General features: G+C 40.8%; 2 protein-coding genes across 7 annotated transcripts in view; one reads left to right on the top strand and one right to left on the bottom strand.

Moving 5' to 3' along the window:
* Positions 1-19,744, top strand: part of LOC114647356 (uncharacterized) — a 289,364-nt gene that overhangs the window by 141,098 nt on the left and 128,522 nt on the right. For all 4 annotated transcript variants that reach the window (XM_051923416.1, XM_051923415.1, XM_051923418.1 and 1 more), the window contains exons 9-12: positions 4,786-4,944; positions 5,036-5,097; positions 6,408-6,586; positions 9,940-10,340. In XM_051923416.1, the coding sequence (XP_051779376.1) occupies positions 4,786-4,944; positions 5,036-5,097; positions 6,408-6,586; positions 9,940-10,340 (801 nt within the window). The remainder of the gene's footprint in view (positions 1-4,785; positions 4,945-5,035; positions 5,098-6,407; positions 6,587-9,939; positions 10,341-19,744) is intronic.
* Positions 1-19,744, bottom strand: part of LOC114647358 (probable pancreatic secretory proteinase inhibitor) — a 161,537-nt gene that overhangs the window by 91,827 nt on the left and 49,966 nt on the right. The window lies entirely within an intron of this gene.

Raw genomic sequence — 19,744 nt, 5'->3', positions numbered from 1 at the left:
TGAGTCTGTTTGTCCCATTTCCCCTTGTGGTAGTATCCTTCCAAAACAACCCTTAAATCTTTCGTGAAGTGGTAAACACTGCTGTCTTATAGAACTACCATCCCAGGTTCAAAATATGCACCTTCTTATTGCCAAGGTAAAGTGTGCCCACTCTCTCATGTATGGCTGAAATTCTGTGCAGGCTAACCTGGGCTATGAAGGACAACCGGATCAAGAAAAATGAAACATATCTGGGTATCCATGTTTTTCAAAAACAACACTCTTGATTGGCCAATCGAGTCCTCTCTATACACAAGCTATGTCCACGGAACAAAGTTTTCATTTAATAATGCCGTTTGTAAACAAAATGATCTCCATCCACATTTGCATTTTCACTTTGTTTATTAAAGCATCTCTGTTCTCACAGAAATGCATACAGCGTAGACCAGGCATGTCAAACACATGGCCCCCAGACCGCATGAGGCCTGCAACAGAAATCTGTGTGGCCCGCATGACAGATCCTAGTTAGCACTAAATTTGTGCAAAATGATTACTATCGTTTGTGATTGAATCATTCTGCCTCTTCGGCGTTACTTATTGACTTTTCATACTTCTGCCTTCTGACAAAAGCATGTTTTCCCATGGCATTACGGTACCGGAAACGTCATCTGCTAGTATAGTCACGAGCCTTGACCAAAGTTAATGAGCCGCAACGTCGCAACTGAAGTGCTAGACTGCAGCAGGGGCGGCCTTAGCCATGTGCAAACTGTGCACCTGCACAGGGCCACCAAATCCCAGGGGCCACCACGCCAATATATATTGAATATAAAACAGAAAGAGAAAATAACGACACAGCTGACGGCAATGTGTCCGAAAAACATTGTGTTTCTTGTTAATTAGTACACTGTATTTACTAATGTCGCTAGAGTCGGAGCAGTAAGATATATGTAGTATTATAACGTTCTGCAGTAATGAGAATATCATGGGCTGCCACTTGGTTTTCAAGTTACGGACACGCACATATAGAATCATATCATGAGCACGAGGCGGCTATGCAGTGTCCGCAACGGACGTGGCCATCCGCCGTGCATAAGATACCATATTGACATTGGTGGGCGAAGGGGCCACCGATTCTTTCTCTGCCCAGAGCCACCACAAGCTTAGAGCCGCCCCTGCGGGCTACACTACTGGCTGGGCTGCTGAGACTGGCTACTCGGCAGAACTGACCATCACGAGTAATAGCTTGCATATTTTCACTTTTTTTTTTGCTCTAGTTTTATGTAATTTTGTGCTAGTATTGTAACAAACAGTTAGTGCAGACTGCAACTGAAGATCTGAAGTGGACGTGAGAAGTTGGTGAGTTGTTTATTAACAAATGTTTGTGATTTTGAGATTGTAAAATTTGTATAGGTCAGGGGGCTTTTTGCATATTGGCTTATTTTACAATCTAAACTTTGAAGTAAACTTAGTAAAGTAAAATTTGATTTTTGGAGAATTTGTTTTCCAACTTGAATTACTGAGCAATGAATTCAGTGAGCGTTTTCATGATTTCAGTTGACACAAACAGGACTTTACGCTGTTCTCTTACAACATTGAGAATGCACCAGAGAATATCCAAATGGAATTGATTGAACTGCAGTCAGATTCTGTTCTGAAGGCAAAATATGACGAAGTTGGTGTGCCAGGCTTGTATGCTTACCTGCCACCCTCGTATGTGCAGATCCATAAGTTGGCATCGAGAGTACTGTCTATGTTTGGAAGCACTTACCTTTGTGAGCAATTGTTTTCATTAATGAAAGCTACCAAAACCCCACATCGCTCAAGACTTACCGTCGAGCACCTTTCATCCCTCATAAAAGCTGCAGCTGCACAAGATTTCAAGCCTGATATTGATGAACTGGTTACTAACAAGAGATGCCAAGTGTCGGGACAAAAGAAATAAATCTCACACTGTAAGGCTCCTATATAAGCAATGAATATAATATAATGAATATAATATAATAATATAAGGAACTAACTAAGAGGCTAAGACTCTAATTGTACGCTGTTGTACGGAGATTGTATGGAAATAAATTGCTTTTCTTTAAACTTTAAACTTTAAGTGTTACATTTTTTTAAGTTTTCAGTATTGGAAAGAAAGCTACAGTAACTTTGTATAATAGTATAATAGTATTTGTTACAGTGCGGTCTGCTGACACACGTATGGCAGTCGAAGCGGCCCACCAATGGTAGTGAGTTTGACATGCCTGGCGTAGACATTCGCCTACACTGGGCAAGCATGCATCAGCAGACAAATCCTTGACAGGAACACCACTAACCACGTTATTTATCACAAAACTGTAGCAAACAGTAAATTGCTTGCCATTTGAGCATTCAAACTGTACAAAATACAATTTACAGTAAATGCATACAGCTAAGCATGACAACCAGCACTATAGAGAGACACTCTTCTGTGTCCACTATGTAGGAATATGTTTTCTTTCGTGAAGGGTGATCCGGGACTGAGACAGTGTAATGAGCAATAATCCAAACAGGGAAGAACTAAATAATAATAATAATAATCCTTTACATATATATAGTGCTTTCCTCACTACTCAAAATGCTTTACATAGTAAGTGGGGAGCCACTTCAACCACCACTAATGTGTAGCATCCATGGTACAACACCCTAGTACTGTGGATAGGACTGGCGAGCTTTGTTGGGCTGAATGGGCTTTTCTTGTTTAGATTGTTCTAATGTTTGAATGTTCTTGTCAAAGTTGCACTTTTATGTGTGTCGTGACAACGCCCGCATGTTTGTAAGAGCCGGTAATAGTGAGTCCCTGTGTAGAGACTGGCAATTGTCAACACTCAAGACTTTGGATAAGATCGTTGTGTGTATCTGTTAATCTTCACGGATGAGAGTACAGTCATATGAAAAAGTTTGGGAACCCCTCTTAGCCTGCATAATAATTTAGTTTACTTTCAACACAAAAAAGATAACAGTGGTATGTCTTTCATTTCCTAGGAACATCTGAGTTACTTCGGTGTTTTCCGAACAAAGATTTTTAGTGAAGCAGTATTTAGTTGTATGAAATTAAATTAAATGTGAAAAACTGTCTATGCAAAAATTTGGCTCCCCTGTCACTGCTCAATGCTGATTACTTGTAACACCAAATTGGTTGGATGAGCTCATTAAGCCTTGAACTTCATAGACAGGTGTGTCCAATCATGAGATATAAAGGTATTTAAGGTGGTCAATTGCAAGTTGTGCTTCCTTCCCTTTGACTCTCCTCTGAAGAGTGACAGCATGGGATCCTCAAAGCAACTCTCCAAAGATCTGAAAACAAAGATTGTTGAGTATTATGGTTTAGGGGAAGGCTACAAAAAGACATCTCAGAGGTTTAAACTGTCAGTTTCTGTAACTGTAAGGAATGGAATCAGGAAATGGAAGGCCACAGGCACAGTTGTTAAACCCAGCAGGTCTGGCAGGCCAAGAAAAATACAGGAGCGGCATATGAGCAGGATTGTGAGAATGGTGACAGACAACCTACACATCACCTCCAAAGACCTGCAAGAACATCTTGCTGCAGATGGTGTGTCTGTACATCGTTCTACAATTCAGCACAATTTGCACAAAGAACATCTGTATGGCAGGGTGATGAGAAAGAAGCCCTTTCTACACTCACACCACAAACAGAGTTGATTGTTGTATGCAAATGCTCATTTAGACAAGCCAGATTTATTCTGGAACAAAGTGCTTTGGAATGATGAGACAAAAATGGAGTTATATGGTCATAACAAAAAGCGCTTTCCATGGCGGAAGAAGAACACCGCATTCTAAGAAAAACACCTGCTACCTACTGTCAAATTTGGTGGAGGTTCCATCATGCTGTGGGGCTGTGTGGCTAGTTCAGGGACTTGGGGCCTTGTTAAAGTCGAGGGTCAGATGAATTCAACGCAATATCAACAAATTCTTCAGGATAATTTTCAAGTATCAGTTACAAAGTTGAAGTTACGCAGGGGTTGGATATTCCAACAAGACAATGACCCAAAACACAGTTCAAAATCTACAAAGGCATTCATGCAGAGGAGAAGTACAATGTTCTGGAATGGCCGTCACAGTCCCCTGACCTGAATATCATCGAAAATCTATGTGATGATCTGAAGCAGGCTACCCATGCTTGGCAGCCATCAAATTTAGCTGAACTGGACAGATTTTGTATGGAAGAATGGTCAAAAATACCTCCATCCAGAGTCTAGACACTCATAAAAGGCTATCGGAGGACAGCTTCTAGAGGCTGTTATTTTTGTAAAAGGAGGCTCCACTAAGTATTGATGTCATATCTCTGTTGGGGTGCCCAAATTTATGCACCTGTCTAATTTTGTTATGATGCATATTGCATATTTTCTGTTAATCCAATAAGCTTAATGTCACTGCTGAAATACTACTGTTTCCATAAGGCATGTCATCTATTAAAAGGAAGTTGCTACTTTGAAAGCTCAGCCAATGATAAACAAAAATCCATAGAATTAAGAAGGGTTCCCAAACTTTTTCATATGACTGTAGATGAACCCAATAAACATTCCTGGTTAAGCCTCACAAATTTCACGATGATGCACCATTCAACCTTATGACTGCTGCTGTCAGGACAGGCTGTACCTTCCCCGTAATACTATGGAATAATGGAATAATCAGGACTGAGAAATGAATGAATGAATGAATGAATGAATGAATGAATGAATGAATGTGCTTGTGTGACAGGTTGCTAAAGTTTCCATTCACTTATATAAACTTTGTTGGTTTCCTTTTTCTCCTTTATTCTAGCATACAGAACATCATGGTCAGTGGCCCACTGAATATAACAAAATCATACCAGTATGATTACCAGGCACTCATCGGAAAAGCAGAAGTGACATGGACACCTTCTGAAAATGACCAAGGCGAGTCCGTCCCCATTTGTTTCTTTGCTGAGACTCAAGAAGGGTAAGAAATTAGTTAAAAACTAAAAAACCGAAGGTAACGTAAAGATGAGCTCAAATGGCACTGGTCTCATTTTATTGTTTTTGTCTTTCAGGTACCAGTCTGAGCTGAGATGCATTGTAGTGACAGTAGGAAGAAGTGAATTTCTCCCATTGAGTAAGTGCAGCTGAACAGTAAAAGAAGTTCATTGTTATTACTTTTGATTTTTGTTTTAATATAACAATTTAAGTTTATCCAGTTTAAAGATCACACCATACAGCAATCTGTAAAACAGCAAACATTCAATCGATGTGCCACTCCCAAAAATAAACATATAGGGTGAAATAAGACAGGGGTATCCAACTCTGATCCTGGAGGGCCATGGTGGCTTCTAGTTTTCCAAATGTAAATGTGAAGTGAGCCAACAAATAGCCAGCTAACTCCAACCTATTTCTCTCCATCTCCTGTTTCTTAATTAGAAGACCATTGTAGTTGTTAATTAAACTCGTTATTTACCTCCATGGCTTGCTGGTGCTCTCATTCTGACACAGCAGACATTTCCAAAATGGTAGATTTTCTTTTTTTCTAGGATTTTCTTTATTTTCAGATGTTGTGTGATGGACACAGGTTAGCTGGTCATGTGATGGCTCACGTTGTGCCCCATTATTGTTTGACTGTTAATTAAGGAATAAAAAAAACAATTAAATAGGTCAAATGCACTATTATTAAGCTTTCCTTGAGCTATAAAATCTTAAGGACCTGGCAACCCTGGTAGAGACAAGACACAAAGGTAACTAGACCAAGACACTATGTGTCCAGTTTCTAGCTGCCTAGAGGACTTCTGGCCTTTTGTCATATCCCCGATGGGTCTTCCTTTTTCCCCAGTAGACAATTCTGTGATACCACCTGGTGGCTAAGATCACTTCCAATCTGTTGTTGTTCATTCTTGGCCACACTCAAGAATTATGGTGGTGTTCAGGCACCCATGACATTTGTTGGGCCACTGTCCTTCACACGTCATGGAGAAAACTGCATTGTATGTTTTCAGCCCATCCTTAAACCTCTTTTGTTTACTTGCACCCCCCTTCTGGTGCAGCTGGTATACATAAAGAGCATACTGCTCCCTAGTAGCTGGCTACTATATTACATTGGAATATGATTCTCTTAAGTGCACCATTCTAGTAGTGCCTGGAGTCCAGCTCAGTAGCATCAGGTATAAGACATGACTTCATCACTCATAATCACTTACTCACAGCGGGTTCAATTTTAAAGCAGCTAACCTAATTTCTATACCTTGGGAATAAGTGAGGAACAATGGAGTTTACCTTGTATTTGAGCACAGTCTACTGGAGTTATAGTTTTCAATTACATCAATATGAAAGAGTAAATTATTTTATAATTATGCAGACCACCAAAATTTTTTAACCTTTGAACCAATCTAATTTGCACAGCTGATCACATTTGTTAAATATGAATATCTCTTGCAGATATTGAGGCCAGCATCGAGTGCACCAAGACGACAATGTCCCTGTTTGTGCTGAAGTCTTCGGCCCCGGGCCTTAATGAACAATACATGCAACTAAATGACCCTCGTTGCTCACTGACATCAAATTCAACACATCTGATCGCGAGTGTGTCTCTGAACTCCTGCGGTACTCGTTATCAGGTAAAGGCCTGGGCAGCAGGCTATTGAGGATGTTTTCGGAAAGGGTGCGCTGTATAAATGAAGTCCAAAATATACCAGGACAAGTGAGATTTTATGTAAGTTGAAGATAATCAGAAACCAGTGTCCTGGACCTCAATAATAATCAAAGTCTGATTCTTCAGATTCTCAAGTCAGTCACAGATTCTTTTCTTGACCTTCTTCAGTTTGCTCACCAAGCTAACGGATCAGTTGAAGGTGTAGCTAACATGGCTCTTCATTACATTTGATGCAAACCGGCAATTCAGCCCATCAAGCCTTCAATTCCTGTTTACCTGATTTCTGCAAACTAACATCAACTTTAGTTCTGAAGGTCACCAAAATGCTAATGTCTACCACACTATGTGCTTTACTTATTCACAGGTTTCAATAGTTCTGTGTAACAAAAGCCATTCTAACTTTGGTCTAGAATCTACCCTTAACGAGCTTCCAATTGTGTCCCTGTGTTCTTGTCGTAGACCTCAAGTCACAGCTGGAATCCACTGTACTAATTGAACGCTTCACACATGTTACACTGTTTTTGGTTTTCTTAAATTTAGAAGGTTCAATCACTGCTTGATTGCCATACCTGCACTTCTCTGGTCTATTTTTATTAGTATTGTTAGTAAATGTATGCATACTGGTGCTTACCGGCACTTCGCCCCACTTACCTCCAAGGGGTAAATGCCCTTCCACTTTCTGATATATTTTATTAGTTTCGTGGTATCAGCACACTTTCACATCTCCAAAGACATCACCAACACTCATAACTCTTGCTCTCCAAAATAATTTAACAATTTATATGTGTCAGAGCAGTTCAGGAGCTTCCATAACTTCTTCAAGTGCACAGTGCTGCCAGTTTCTTCCATGCTTCCGTATTTCTTCAGAGTGCTGTGGAGGTTTCTTTGAAGAAGTCCTCAAGATCTGATATGAGATCTCTCACTATATCTTGGATATCAAACTCCAGTCCTGAAAGGCCGAAGTGTCTGCAGGTTTTCATTCTAACCATTTTCTTCATTAGTAACCAGTTTTTGCTGCTAATTTAGCTTTAATTGACTTGACTCAGGTCCCTTAGTTGTCTTTTTTTCCTTAATTAGCAGCTAAACTATAACAAGACACAAAATGAGCCACCATATGACCAGCTCACCTCTGCCCATCACGCAATATCTGAAAATAAAGAAAAGTGAAGGTCTCTAAGGTTGATCTCTCAGCTCACCAAAACATCCATCCATCCATTGTCCAACCCGCTGAATCCAAACAGGGTCACGGGGGTCTGCTGGAGCCAATCCCAGCCAACACAGGGCACAAGGCAGGGAACCAATCCAGGGCAGGGTGCCAACCCACCGCAGGACACACACAAACACACCCACACACCAAGCACACACTAGGGCCAATTTAGAATCGCCAATCCACCTAACCTGCAAGTCTTTGGATTGTGGGAGGAAACCGGAGTGCCCGGAGGAAACCCACGCAGACACGGGGAGAACATGCAAACTCCACGCAGGGAGGACCCGGGAATCGAACCCAGGTCCCCAGGTCTCCCAACTGCGAGGCAGCAGCGCTACCCACTGCGCCACCGTGCCGCCCTCACCAAAACATTCTTAGAAAAAACAGAAAATCAACAGTTTTGGAAATGTCTACTGGGCAGAATGAGAACAGCAAAAGGCCACAGAATTAAATAAAGGGCTTAATTAACAGCAAGAATTGGCTTCTCATTAAGAAACTGGTTGGAGTGAAATTGGTTAGAGTCTGATGTTTCAATGTAGCTGGTCATCCGTTGGCTCATTTCACATCTCATTTCTGTTTGGCTGTCATTTAATGAGGAAAAGAATCAATTCTGAGGGCTGAATCCTTAAAAACAGGGCTGTTAAAATGAAAGGAAAAGGAGTTAAGTAGCAGTGAAAACTGCTTGCTGATTAGGAAAAGGGTTAGAATGAAAACCTGCAGCCACTGCGGCCCACCAGGCCCGGAGTTCGACACCCCTGCACTATATGTATTACTAGTCTTGCCCCGCGGCTCCGCCCGCGTATCAATGAAAAAGGACAGTGAGGAGGGCCCTGCCCAGCTCCCCACTCCTGACATCACACTTCCTCCTCCCCTTTGTCCGCAGCCTCTGTCTCGGATTAGGGCAAATATGTTGCTCCTGCAAGCGAACTATGGTACTTAGCGCCATGAGAGAAGTCGCAAAATCAACTGGAAAACCTGATCTAAATCCATTAAGTAGTTCTCTCGTGCAAAGCAGACAGACAGATAGACATTGGATTTTAAATATAGAGATATATATATAGCTTGTGTGAAATTTACACTGTGAGGAGACATTCTTTACAAATGTTTTCTAGCCTCTGATTAGGCATTTAGTATGCTTCGGTGCCTGCTAGGTTAATTCATTTATTAGAAAAAGCTGGGTACATTATAAACATGAAGTATTGACTGTTCTGTCTTATCTATGTAATTTAGAAATGAGTCACAGAGAGACAATTATACTTCACACAACACATCTACTAACATGAAGCAGAAGCCTTGACAACCTTTAAGAAAAATCTGGACAGCTTAGCTATTAGCTAAATAAATGGACTTGATGGACTAAATGGTATCCTTTCATTTGTTAAATTTCTTATGTTTCTTTGTGTTTCTTATGTAGCTCCTCACTGATTTTCATACTTTTTTGTTCTCCTCTCCTCTCCACCTACCATTTCCTAGTTGTTATTATTTTTTGCACCAACCAGCCCAGTCAGTACCTTTCACAAATAATATTGGGTAATTTTCTTAAGGTCATAGATAGCCAAATTCACATATTATACATATTGAGAAGATCATTCCTCCCCCAAACTATGCGACTCTTAAATTCCACCAGAGGGGGTAAACGTTGAACATTATTCAAGTTATTGTCTGTTTTTTACCTGCATTTTTTATTACTCTTTAATTTAATATTTTTGCTGCTGGAGTATGTGAATTTCCCCCTGGGATTAATAAAGTATCTATCTATCTATCTATCTATTGCAAACTCCAGAGAAATGCATACCAAACATGCAAAGGCAAAGCATGTTGGTGACACCGCTACAATGGGACACAACAGGATGTCATAGCAGCCCAGGAGAAAATCATCCTAAACCACTTGCTACAAATTCAAAAATAATAATAATAATAATAATAATACATTTTATTTATATAGCGCCTTTCCCATGCTCAAGGCACTTAATGCTAAAAAAAAAAATGCTGAAAAGTAACAGTAAATTTAATTTAATTATTTTCTTCTGTTTGGGTGTTCTGCTTTCATAAAACCTCTTGGAAAATATTTAACTTGTACCACTTTTTTTGTCTTTTTGTTTTGTTTTAAGGAAAATGATACAGAGATCATTTTCGAGAATGAGATTACAACATTTGATCATTCCAATCAAGTCATAAGCAGAAAAAACCAGATTGAGATTCCTTTCAGTTGTTCTTACCCTAAAATGGGGACAGCCTCTGCTTCCTTCTCTCCTCACAAAGCCAGCTACCTGTTCTCTGAAGCCGGCTTTGGCTCCTTCACCTTCGTGTTTGAGTTTTATGAGAGCAGCGACTTCACAAGCATCATCAACCCCAGCGAGTACCCGATTGGGGTGGAACTTGGCGAGATGTTGTACATGGGCATCAGTGTGGACTCACCGCTTGACAACATCATGTTGTTTGTTCAGGACTGTAGAGCCACACCTCATGACGACCCCAGTGACCCAACCTACTATGACATCATTACAGACGGGTAAATGTCACCTTTTTTCAATCTGTTCAATTTTTTGATAGACTGGTCTTAAGTTAAAAAATGTATACTCTTTAGGATGGTCTCTTAATCAAATCTACAGTAATATCAGACATTGACAATTAGTTACATCTCCTACTTTAGTTTTAAGAACTTTGAACCACTATATCTTGTAAAACTCAAACTTGTTGACATTTAAGAGTAAGAGTAAATTGAAGGGAAGTGAAACTAACATAGAAAGCAAGTGCAATAAAAAATACAGAGAGAGCATGAAGATTTGAGGCAACCCAGTATAATTCGAGAAATAAAATAACAAAGCAATCTACCTTCATTTAGTAGTGACACCTTTCAGACATAACCGACTGCAATCCGCCCTTCCCTGCGTTGTGTAAATGATTGTCACGTAGGCACGTTGGTTTAAAACATGAGCTTTTATTTTCCTCTTCCAGAAAATCTTTTCAAAACAAAAGTAAAGAAATAGACAGAGCATCACATTAACGTCTTCTCCCCTCTGCCCCTACAGCATCCACCGCGCTTCTCGCATTTTTATTTATACGAACACGTTACATATAAAACTATTTACAAAAAAATGAATCCAATTTTCCAAAGAGAACTATTTACAATACACATAGACTTTATACAAAAAAAATCCTCATTTTATAATTATATATTCTTAACAAATGAAAATAAAAGAAAATATATATATAGCATACCTTTTCAAAACAAAAGTAAAGAAATAGACAGAGCATCACATTAACGTCTTCTCCCCTCTGCCTATTAAATAATAAATGAAATCAATTATAAATTATTAACACAAAGTAAATGAAATAAAAAAATCGGGAAAGAAACTGAAACCACAACCTACCCCTACAACGTCCACCGCACTTCTGGCGTTAGAGCCAAAAATGTGGTGCATGCAGGTTGTGAGGTGTGACGCTAATTAACGCCCATACTACAACAGATTATATTGTTGGTATACTATTAACTATTTACAGGGATCAACTCTTTTGGGGAAGTTCATAACAAAAAATAAAATAAAATTATAAATAACATTTTATACTTTGCTACAATAGTATTCCTGCAGATGGTGTTGGAACCAGTTACGAGGTCGGTAGAGAGGAAGAGATGGGTTTAGGCAATCAGAAACTGGAAGTGATATGAAGACTTGTCTCTCTGTCAATCATCAGATCTATGGATGAAAGCATAGGAGAGACACTAGGCAACAGCGCCAACCCACGGTTGGAGGTGGAATTACAGTCAAATGAGCCATTAGGTTGTTTCCCAGGTACACATGTTGGATTCAGTTCTTAAAAGAAAGGATAGTAAGTGTTGTGACAATCACATCACACTGTCTACATTATGGGAGCCATTTTTGAGGTTACATGCCATTTTGTTTATTTTACCATATATTTTAAATATTGACACAACCTGTGATATTATTGCACATCTGCTATTTATAGGAATTCTCCATCCAAAAGTGATATTTTTTTTTCAATGTTGTTTACCCCATGTAGTTTGTAGTGACGGCTGAGAAAAAATTTTAATCTTATATTTTTGTGGAGAATGGACATAAAGTTTCTGATATAATAATAATAATTAATAATACCATTTTTACTTGTGTACCATGCGCCCTCGTGTAAGAACCGCACCCCAATTTTTACAAAGAAAAATTTGCCCTGTGTACGACACGCGTTGTGATTGTATAGGAAGCGTTTAGGGCACGTTTTCCACGAAATGCCCTTCTGCTTTTGTTGCATGACGAAAGAACGAGAGAGAGAGAGAGCGTGAGAGAGCAAGAGAGAGAGCGCGAGCGAGCAAGCGAGAGAGAGAGAGAGCGAGCGAGCGAGCAAGAGAGCCCAAGCAGAAGAAGTAAACATTACAGAAAAAAATTTCCTCATGTATAACGCGCAACTGATTTTCTAATGCTAATTTTCAGGAAAAAATGTGCGCATGGTACACACATAAATACGGTAATAATAAGAAGAATATTTGCATGTCCTCCCCATGTCTGCGTGAGTTTCCTCCCAGTGCTCCGGTTTCCTCCCACAGTCCAAAGATATGCAGGTTAGGTGCATTGGCGATTCTAAATTGTCCCTAGTGTGTGCTGAGTGTGTGTGTGTGTGTGTGCGTGTGTGTGTGTGTGTGTGTGTGTGTGTTTGTGTGTGTGTGTGTGCCCTGCGGTGGGCTGGCGCCCTGCCTGGGGTTTGCTTCCTGCCTTGCTCCCTGTGTTGGCTGAGATTGGCTCCAGCTGACCCCCGTGACCCTGTAGTTAGGATATAGCGTGTTGGATAATGGATGGATGGATAATAATAATAATAATACATTTTATTTATATAGCACCTTTCCCATGCTCAAGGCACTTCACAGAGTTTAAGAAAGAACGGTATAAAGTATATAGCATTGTATTAAACCAGATAAATAAATAAAGAAGAGTAAGATAGTAATTCAGAGAAACAAAGCCTAACAGACAACATAATTGATGGTCTAGCACACACACATACAGGTTATATGAGCATCTTAACATAGAGGTAAACTGAGAGAAGGGTAATAAAGTCAGGCAGAGTTAGCCTTCCTGAACAGATGAGTTTTGAGTTGCTTTTTAAAAGAATTTATAGAGTCAGCTGACCTGATTCATTTCGGTAGGTCATTCCAAAGTCTGGGAGCTATACAGCTGAAGGCCCTGTCACCCATGGAGTGTAGATTAGTGTGGGGCACAACAAAATTGCCAGAATCAGAGGGCCTTAGTGGGTAGGCAGGCACATAGTGATGGAGAAGGTCACTGATGTAGTTTGGCGCAACAGAAGAGAAGAGGGCCGAGGACAGAGCCCTGAGGAACTCCTTGTATGACTGGCGCTGTGCTGGACCTGCTCTTGCCAAGACTAAACTCTTGCCTATCAGTCAGATATGACTGAAACAACTGGAGGGCAGTGCCAGAGATACCCAGCATGTTCTCCATTCTGGACAGTAGAATGTCATGTCTGACCTGAGTGTCAAATGCTGCACTGAAGTCAAACAGAATTAATATGCTGGTTTGTCCAGAGTCTGCTGCCATAAGCAAATCAATGGTTACCCATAGCAGAGCAGTTTCACAGCTGTGCTGTGCTCTGAAACCAGACTGAAAGGGTTCCATCAGATTATTAGAAGTTAAGTAGTTAGTGAGTTGGGAAGCTACAACACGCTCAAGAACGTTTGATAGAAAGGGTAAGTGGGAAATAGGCCGAAAATTGCTAAGATTATCGACATCAAGACCAGACATTTTTAACATTGGGGTTACAGAAGCGGTTTTAAAAGTGAGCGGCACAAAGCCAGTGTCAAGGGATGAGTTTATTATTGTTGTAATAGTTGGGATTATGGCATGAAATAACAGGAGCCAATGGTGATCACCACTGCACAACAGCAAACAATATTAAAAACATCCATGAAAAAAGTCTCATATTACTCAAGTCATACAATCCGCATGTCATAATTATATGCTCATAGCATGTAAAACCTATGTATTTTTTGCACATATATGGTAAACCAGCTGTCCTCCACAGCTCCGCCCACATAGCAATTAAAACAGGACAAACTTTAAAAATCAATAACAATATATAAAGAAATGTAATTCTGGCCAAGCGGAAGGTAGGTATGCTCCAACGTCAAACTTTGCCACTGTATTTGATAGTGTTCAACTCCCACGTGTAGGGAGAAAAGCACATTGGCGTGATATTTCTGGAAATCAGCAGCTACCATCTAAAACACACGTAGCTCTGATCTGTCTCTCAAAAACGCCAAACATCACTCTTTAACAATCTCTAGATGATAATGTCTGTTGAACAAACAGGCATCGCTAGCTAAGCAGAGGTAAGGTACGCTCAAACACGTGGTGAGAGGTAGACCAACTCGAACAGAGGCTGGTGCATGATTGAGGAGTGCCTCGCCGCACTCCCCTCGGCCCACAGTCTCTCTCTCGAATTCGCATAAATAAATCGGTACCACAAGCGAAGTATGATACTTAGTGTGATTGCAGAATGAACTGGTGAAAAGAAGACAGACATACATACATACTGTACATACAGACAGATGTTGGATTTTATAAATATGTGTGTATATATATATATATATATATATATATATATATATATATATATATATATATATATATATATATATATATATATATATAAAAGGGTGGAGTGCCCTCTCAGGGTTGGTAGCGAGATCCTGCCCCAAGTGGAGGAGTTCAAGTATCTCGGGGTCTTGTTCACGAGTGAGGGAAGAATGGAGCGTGAGATCGACAGGCGGATCGGTGCGGCATCCGCAGTAATGCGGGCGTTGCATCGGTCTGTCGTGGTGAAAAAGGAGCTGAGCCGCAAGGCGAAGCTCTCAATTTACCAGTCGATCTATGTTCCTACCCTCACCTATGGTCATGAGCTATGGGTAGTGACCGAAAGAACGAGATTGCGAATACAAGCGGCTGAAATGAGTTTCCTCCGCAGGGTGTCTGGGCTTTCCCTTAAAGATAGGGTGAGAAGCTCAGTCATCCGGGAGGGGCTCAGAGTAGAGCCGCTGCTCCTCCGCATCGAGAGGAGTCAGATGAGGTGGCTCGGGCATCTGATCAGGATGCCTCCTGGACGCCTCCCTGGTGAGGTGTTCCGGGCACGTCCAACCGGGAGGAGGCCCCGGGGAAGACCCAGGACACGCTGGAGGGACTATGTCTCTCGACTGGCCTGGGAACGCCATGGGATCCTCCCGGAAGAGCTAGAAGAAGTGGCCGGGGAGAGGGAAGTCTGGGCATCTCTGCTCAAGCTGCTGCCCCCGCGACCCGACCTCGGATAAGCGGGAGACAATGGATGGATGGATGGATATATATATATATATATATATATATGTACAGTGCATCCGGAAAGTATTCACAGCGCATCACTTTTTCCACATTTTGTTATGTTACAGCCTTATTCCAAAATGGATTCAATTCATTTTTTTCCTCAGAATTCCACACACAACACCCCATAATGACAACGTGAAAAAAGTTTACTTGAGGTTTTTGTAAATTTATTAAAAATAAAAAAATTGAAAAAGCACATGTGCATAAGTATTAACAGCCTTTGCCATGAAGCTCGAAATTGAGCTCAGGTGTATCCTGTTTCCCCTGATCATCCTTGAGATGTTTCTGCAGCTTAATTGGAGTCCACCTGTGGTAAATTCAGTTGATTGGACATAATTTGGAAAGGCACACACCTGTCTATATAAGGTCCCACAGTTGACAGTTCATGTCAGAGCACAAACCAAGCATGAAGTCAAAGGAATTGTCTGTAGACCTCCGAGACAGGATTGTCTCGAGGCACAAATCTGGGGAAGGTTACAGAAAAATATCTGCTGCTTTGAAGGTCCCAATGAGCACAGTGGCCTCCATCATCCGTAAGTGGAGAAGTTCGAAACCACCAGGACTCTTCCTAGAGCTGGCCGGCCATCTAAACTGAGCGATCGGGGGGGAGGGCCTTAGTCAGAGAGGTGACCAAGAACCCGATGGTCACTCTGTCAGAGCTCCAGAGGTCCTCTGTGGAGAGAGGAGAACCTTCCAGAAGGACAACCATCTCTGCAGCAATCCACCAATCAGGCCTGTATGATAGAGTGGCCAGACAGAAGCCACTCCTTAGTAAAAGGCACATGGCAGCCCGCCTGGAGTTTGCTAAAAGGCACCTGAAGGACTCTCAGACCATGAGAAAGAAAATTCTCTGGTCTGATGAGACAATGATTGAACTCTTTGGTGTGAATGCCAGGTGTCACATTTGGAGGAAACCAGGCACCACTCATCACCAGGCCAATACCATCCCTACAGTGAAGCATGGTGGTGGCAGCATCATGCTGTGGGGATGTTTTTCAGCGGCAGGAACTGGGAGACTAGTCAGGATAAAGGGAAAGATGACTGCAGCAATGTACAGAGACATCCTGGATGAAAACCTGCTCCAGAGCGCTCTTGACCTCAGACTGGGGCGACGGTTCATATTTCAGCAGGACAATGACCCTAAACACACAGCCAAGATATCAAAGGAGCGGCTTCAGGACAACTCTGTGAATGTCCTTGAGTGGCCAAGCCAGAGCCCAGACTTGAATCCGATTGAACATCTCTGGAGAGATCTTAAAATGGCTGTGCACCGATGCTTCCCATCCAACCTGATGGATCTTGAGAGGTGCTGCAAAGAGGAATGGGCGAAACTGGCCAAGGATAGGTGTGCCAAGCTTGTGGCATCATATTCAAAAAGACTTGAGGCTGTAATTGCTGCCAAAGGTGCATCGACAAAGTATTGAGCAAAGGCTGTGAATATTTATGGACAGTATATATATATATATATATATATATATATATATATATATATATATATATATATATATATATAACTGAGGGCACCGTGGCGGATGTTAGCAGATTGCTGGCCAACCACAAGCGTTACCTGGTAGGTAACCACCCATACAATCAGATTGTGACACAGACTACGAATGCCGTGAATATATATATATATATATATATATATGTGTATATATATATATATATATATATATATATATATATATATATATATATATATATATATATATATATATATTTACAAGTACAAAGAGGTTCTGCTCAAGCTTTATATTGCACTGCTGAGGCCTCATCTGGAGTACTGTGTTCAGTTTTGGTCTCTGAGCTGCAAAAAATACATAACAGTGCTAGAAATAGTCCAGAGAAGAGCGATGAGGCTGATTCCAGGGCTGCAGCGGATGAGTTAGGAGGAAAGATTAAAAGAGCTGAGACTTTCAGTTTAAACACAAGAAGATTAAGAGGAGACCTGACTGAAGTGTTTAAAATTATGAAGGGAATTAGTCCAGTGGATTGAGATTGTGACTTTAAAATGAGTTCATCATGAACACAGGGACACAGTTGGAAACTTGTTAAGGGTAAATTTCTCACAAACATTAAGAAGTTTATCTTCAGACAGAGAACAACAGACACATGAAAAAAGTGACTAAGTCGTGTGGTACACAGGAAGACTTTAGGGGCTTTCAAAACTTGACTTGATGTTGTTCTGAATGAATGAATTGGACTGGACTGGTGAGCTCTGTTGGGCTGAATGGCCCTTTTTTCATCCAGATTGTTGAAATATTCTAAAAAAGCTCAAACAAATTAAAGTAGTCCACAATGAGGAATCCCCTGCACATGGGATCACACTTTTGAGTTAATGACCCACCTCTACCCATAATTCATTGGTCAGAAGTCCTGTTTTCCTTTAAGAGTACATTATGGTATTCTAATCATATTAGGTTTCAGATTCAAATAAAAACAAACAAAAAAACATTTAAAAACATTTTTTCTAGTTACAAGTCCAGTTGGTGAAATTTACCTCTGAATCATCAACTACACATCTCTCTATCACTTCTTCGTTTTAGCTCTCTGGCTTGGTTAGGTTCTTCTGGCTTGGATCCCTCTTTCAGACTTAGATTAAATAAACTTTACTAGTCTCATGGGGAAATTCATATTCATACAGAAATATAAACATAAAAAACAAAGATAAAAACTCACAGGATAGCTAATATAGCTAATCAATCAATCCATTGATAAAGGAATAAAGATGTATATTGTACAGATATTTCAAAATGAACTTGGGAGTACAATGGGAGAACAAATTGAATTGCCTGATATCAGTGGGAACAAAAGACCGTCAAGGCACCTCTTAGTACACCATAATGGAAAGAACCTTTGCAAAAAAAGTACTCCTAGTGAGAGCACCTCCTGGGAGGGATTTTTCATGATGGCATCCAATTTTGCCATCATCCTCTTTTGCACAACAGATTCCAGAGTGTTAAGGGTTCACTTGCTCTTCTGATAAGCTTGTTCAGGCATTGTGTGTCTTTTGGACTCAAGTTGCCTCTGCAGGAGACAACAGTGTAGAACACCACACTGGCTTCTATGGACGGGTAGATCATTTCCAAGAGGTTTGCTGCACACATCAAAAGACCTGAGTCTCCTTAGGAAGTCCAGTCTCACCTCTGGCCCTTCTTTTCCAGAACCACTGTGTTGTCAGACCAATTCAGTTTGTTGTCTATGTGAACCCCCAGGTACTTGTAGGACTGCACCACTTCCACATCCGCCCCATGAATGATGACTGGTTTTAAAGGCTTTTTGGCATGTCGGAAGTCCACCACCAGCTCTTATGTGTTGCTGACATTGACTTGTAAGTTTTTGTCCCTGCACCACAGGAAAAAGTCCTCCAGAAACTTCATGTACTTTGACTTGTCTTGATTATTAATGCAGTCTATGATGGGGGAGTCTTCTAAAAATTTCTGTAGATGATAAGTGATGGCATTGTACTGGAAGACTGTTGTGTGGAGGGTGAACAGGAAGGGAGACAGGACAGTTCCCTGAGGTGCTCCAATATTACACACCATCATTTTTGACACATAGTTCCTTAGCCTCACAAACTGCTGTCTGTTGGTCAGGTAGTCCATGATCCAGGAGACTGTGGTGACATTAAGATTCTACACCTTGAGTTTTTTCCCTAGTCGATGAGGCAGAATGGCATTTAAGCCACTGGAAAATTCAAAACATTTTTTGAGATTGTCTATTCCTTCTAACTCTTCTACTACTCCTAGGGCTTCATGTGTAAAATCTGCTTACACGTAGAAATGTGCGGAACTCAGTTCTTATGTAAAACTCAGGATTTATAAAATAGGAACTTGGCAAAATAATTGACTTAACGTTAAGGCAAATCTCGACCATCCCTAAGTCCTACGCAGAACTTTTTTTGGTGTTGCCATTTTAACAACTCCAGGTAGCAGGACAATGAAGTGAACAGAAAATCTCATTTCAATGATGCATTAGTCATATTCCAATATTCTTGAACTAATTATATCAGAGGTAATTGACATGTCCTCTCAACACAGCTGTCTTCAGTGTTGGTAATAACACCTAATGCATATGCTTAGTGCTAATTGCCTTAGTTTGTAGCCCATCTATTTTGTCTATAAAAAGGGTGTGTTGTACGCTGTATGACATAAGAGGAATTGGCAACGTTCGCTGTCTTGGAGGATATCACCATTGGCAGACTACACAAGGAGTGAGTTTTAAGGGGTCACAATGACTTTTGGCTCATAACGATGACTGGATTAAAAGATTTTAGACTTCCTAGAACCATCCTCTTGTAGTTTCAGAGACCTTCATGCAGAAATCATGAGATCCCTGTTTGATTAAAGGTTTTAATAACCGTAGGGTATTTGGCGACAGGCGTCTTTTAGAATGAATTGGCTGACTGGTCTGGAATCTTGCAGTCATCTCTGAGCCATGTCAAGCCAACTGTTTGGGCTTGTATCAATAAGATGCAACTCAGATACATGTCATTTCCTTATCGACATGGTGAGCAGGGCTGAGATCAAAAGACAATTTT

This window comes from Erpetoichthys calabaricus, chromosome 2 (assembly GCF_900747795.2).
Source record: "Erpetoichthys calabaricus chromosome 2, fErpCal1.3, whole genome shotgun sequence".
NCBI lineage: Eukaryota > Metazoa > Chordata > Cladistia > Polypteriformes > Polypteridae > Erpetoichthys > Erpetoichthys calabaricus.
Note: the sequence above shows the minus strand (reverse complement) of the source record. Positions and strands in the feature narration are given on the sequence as shown.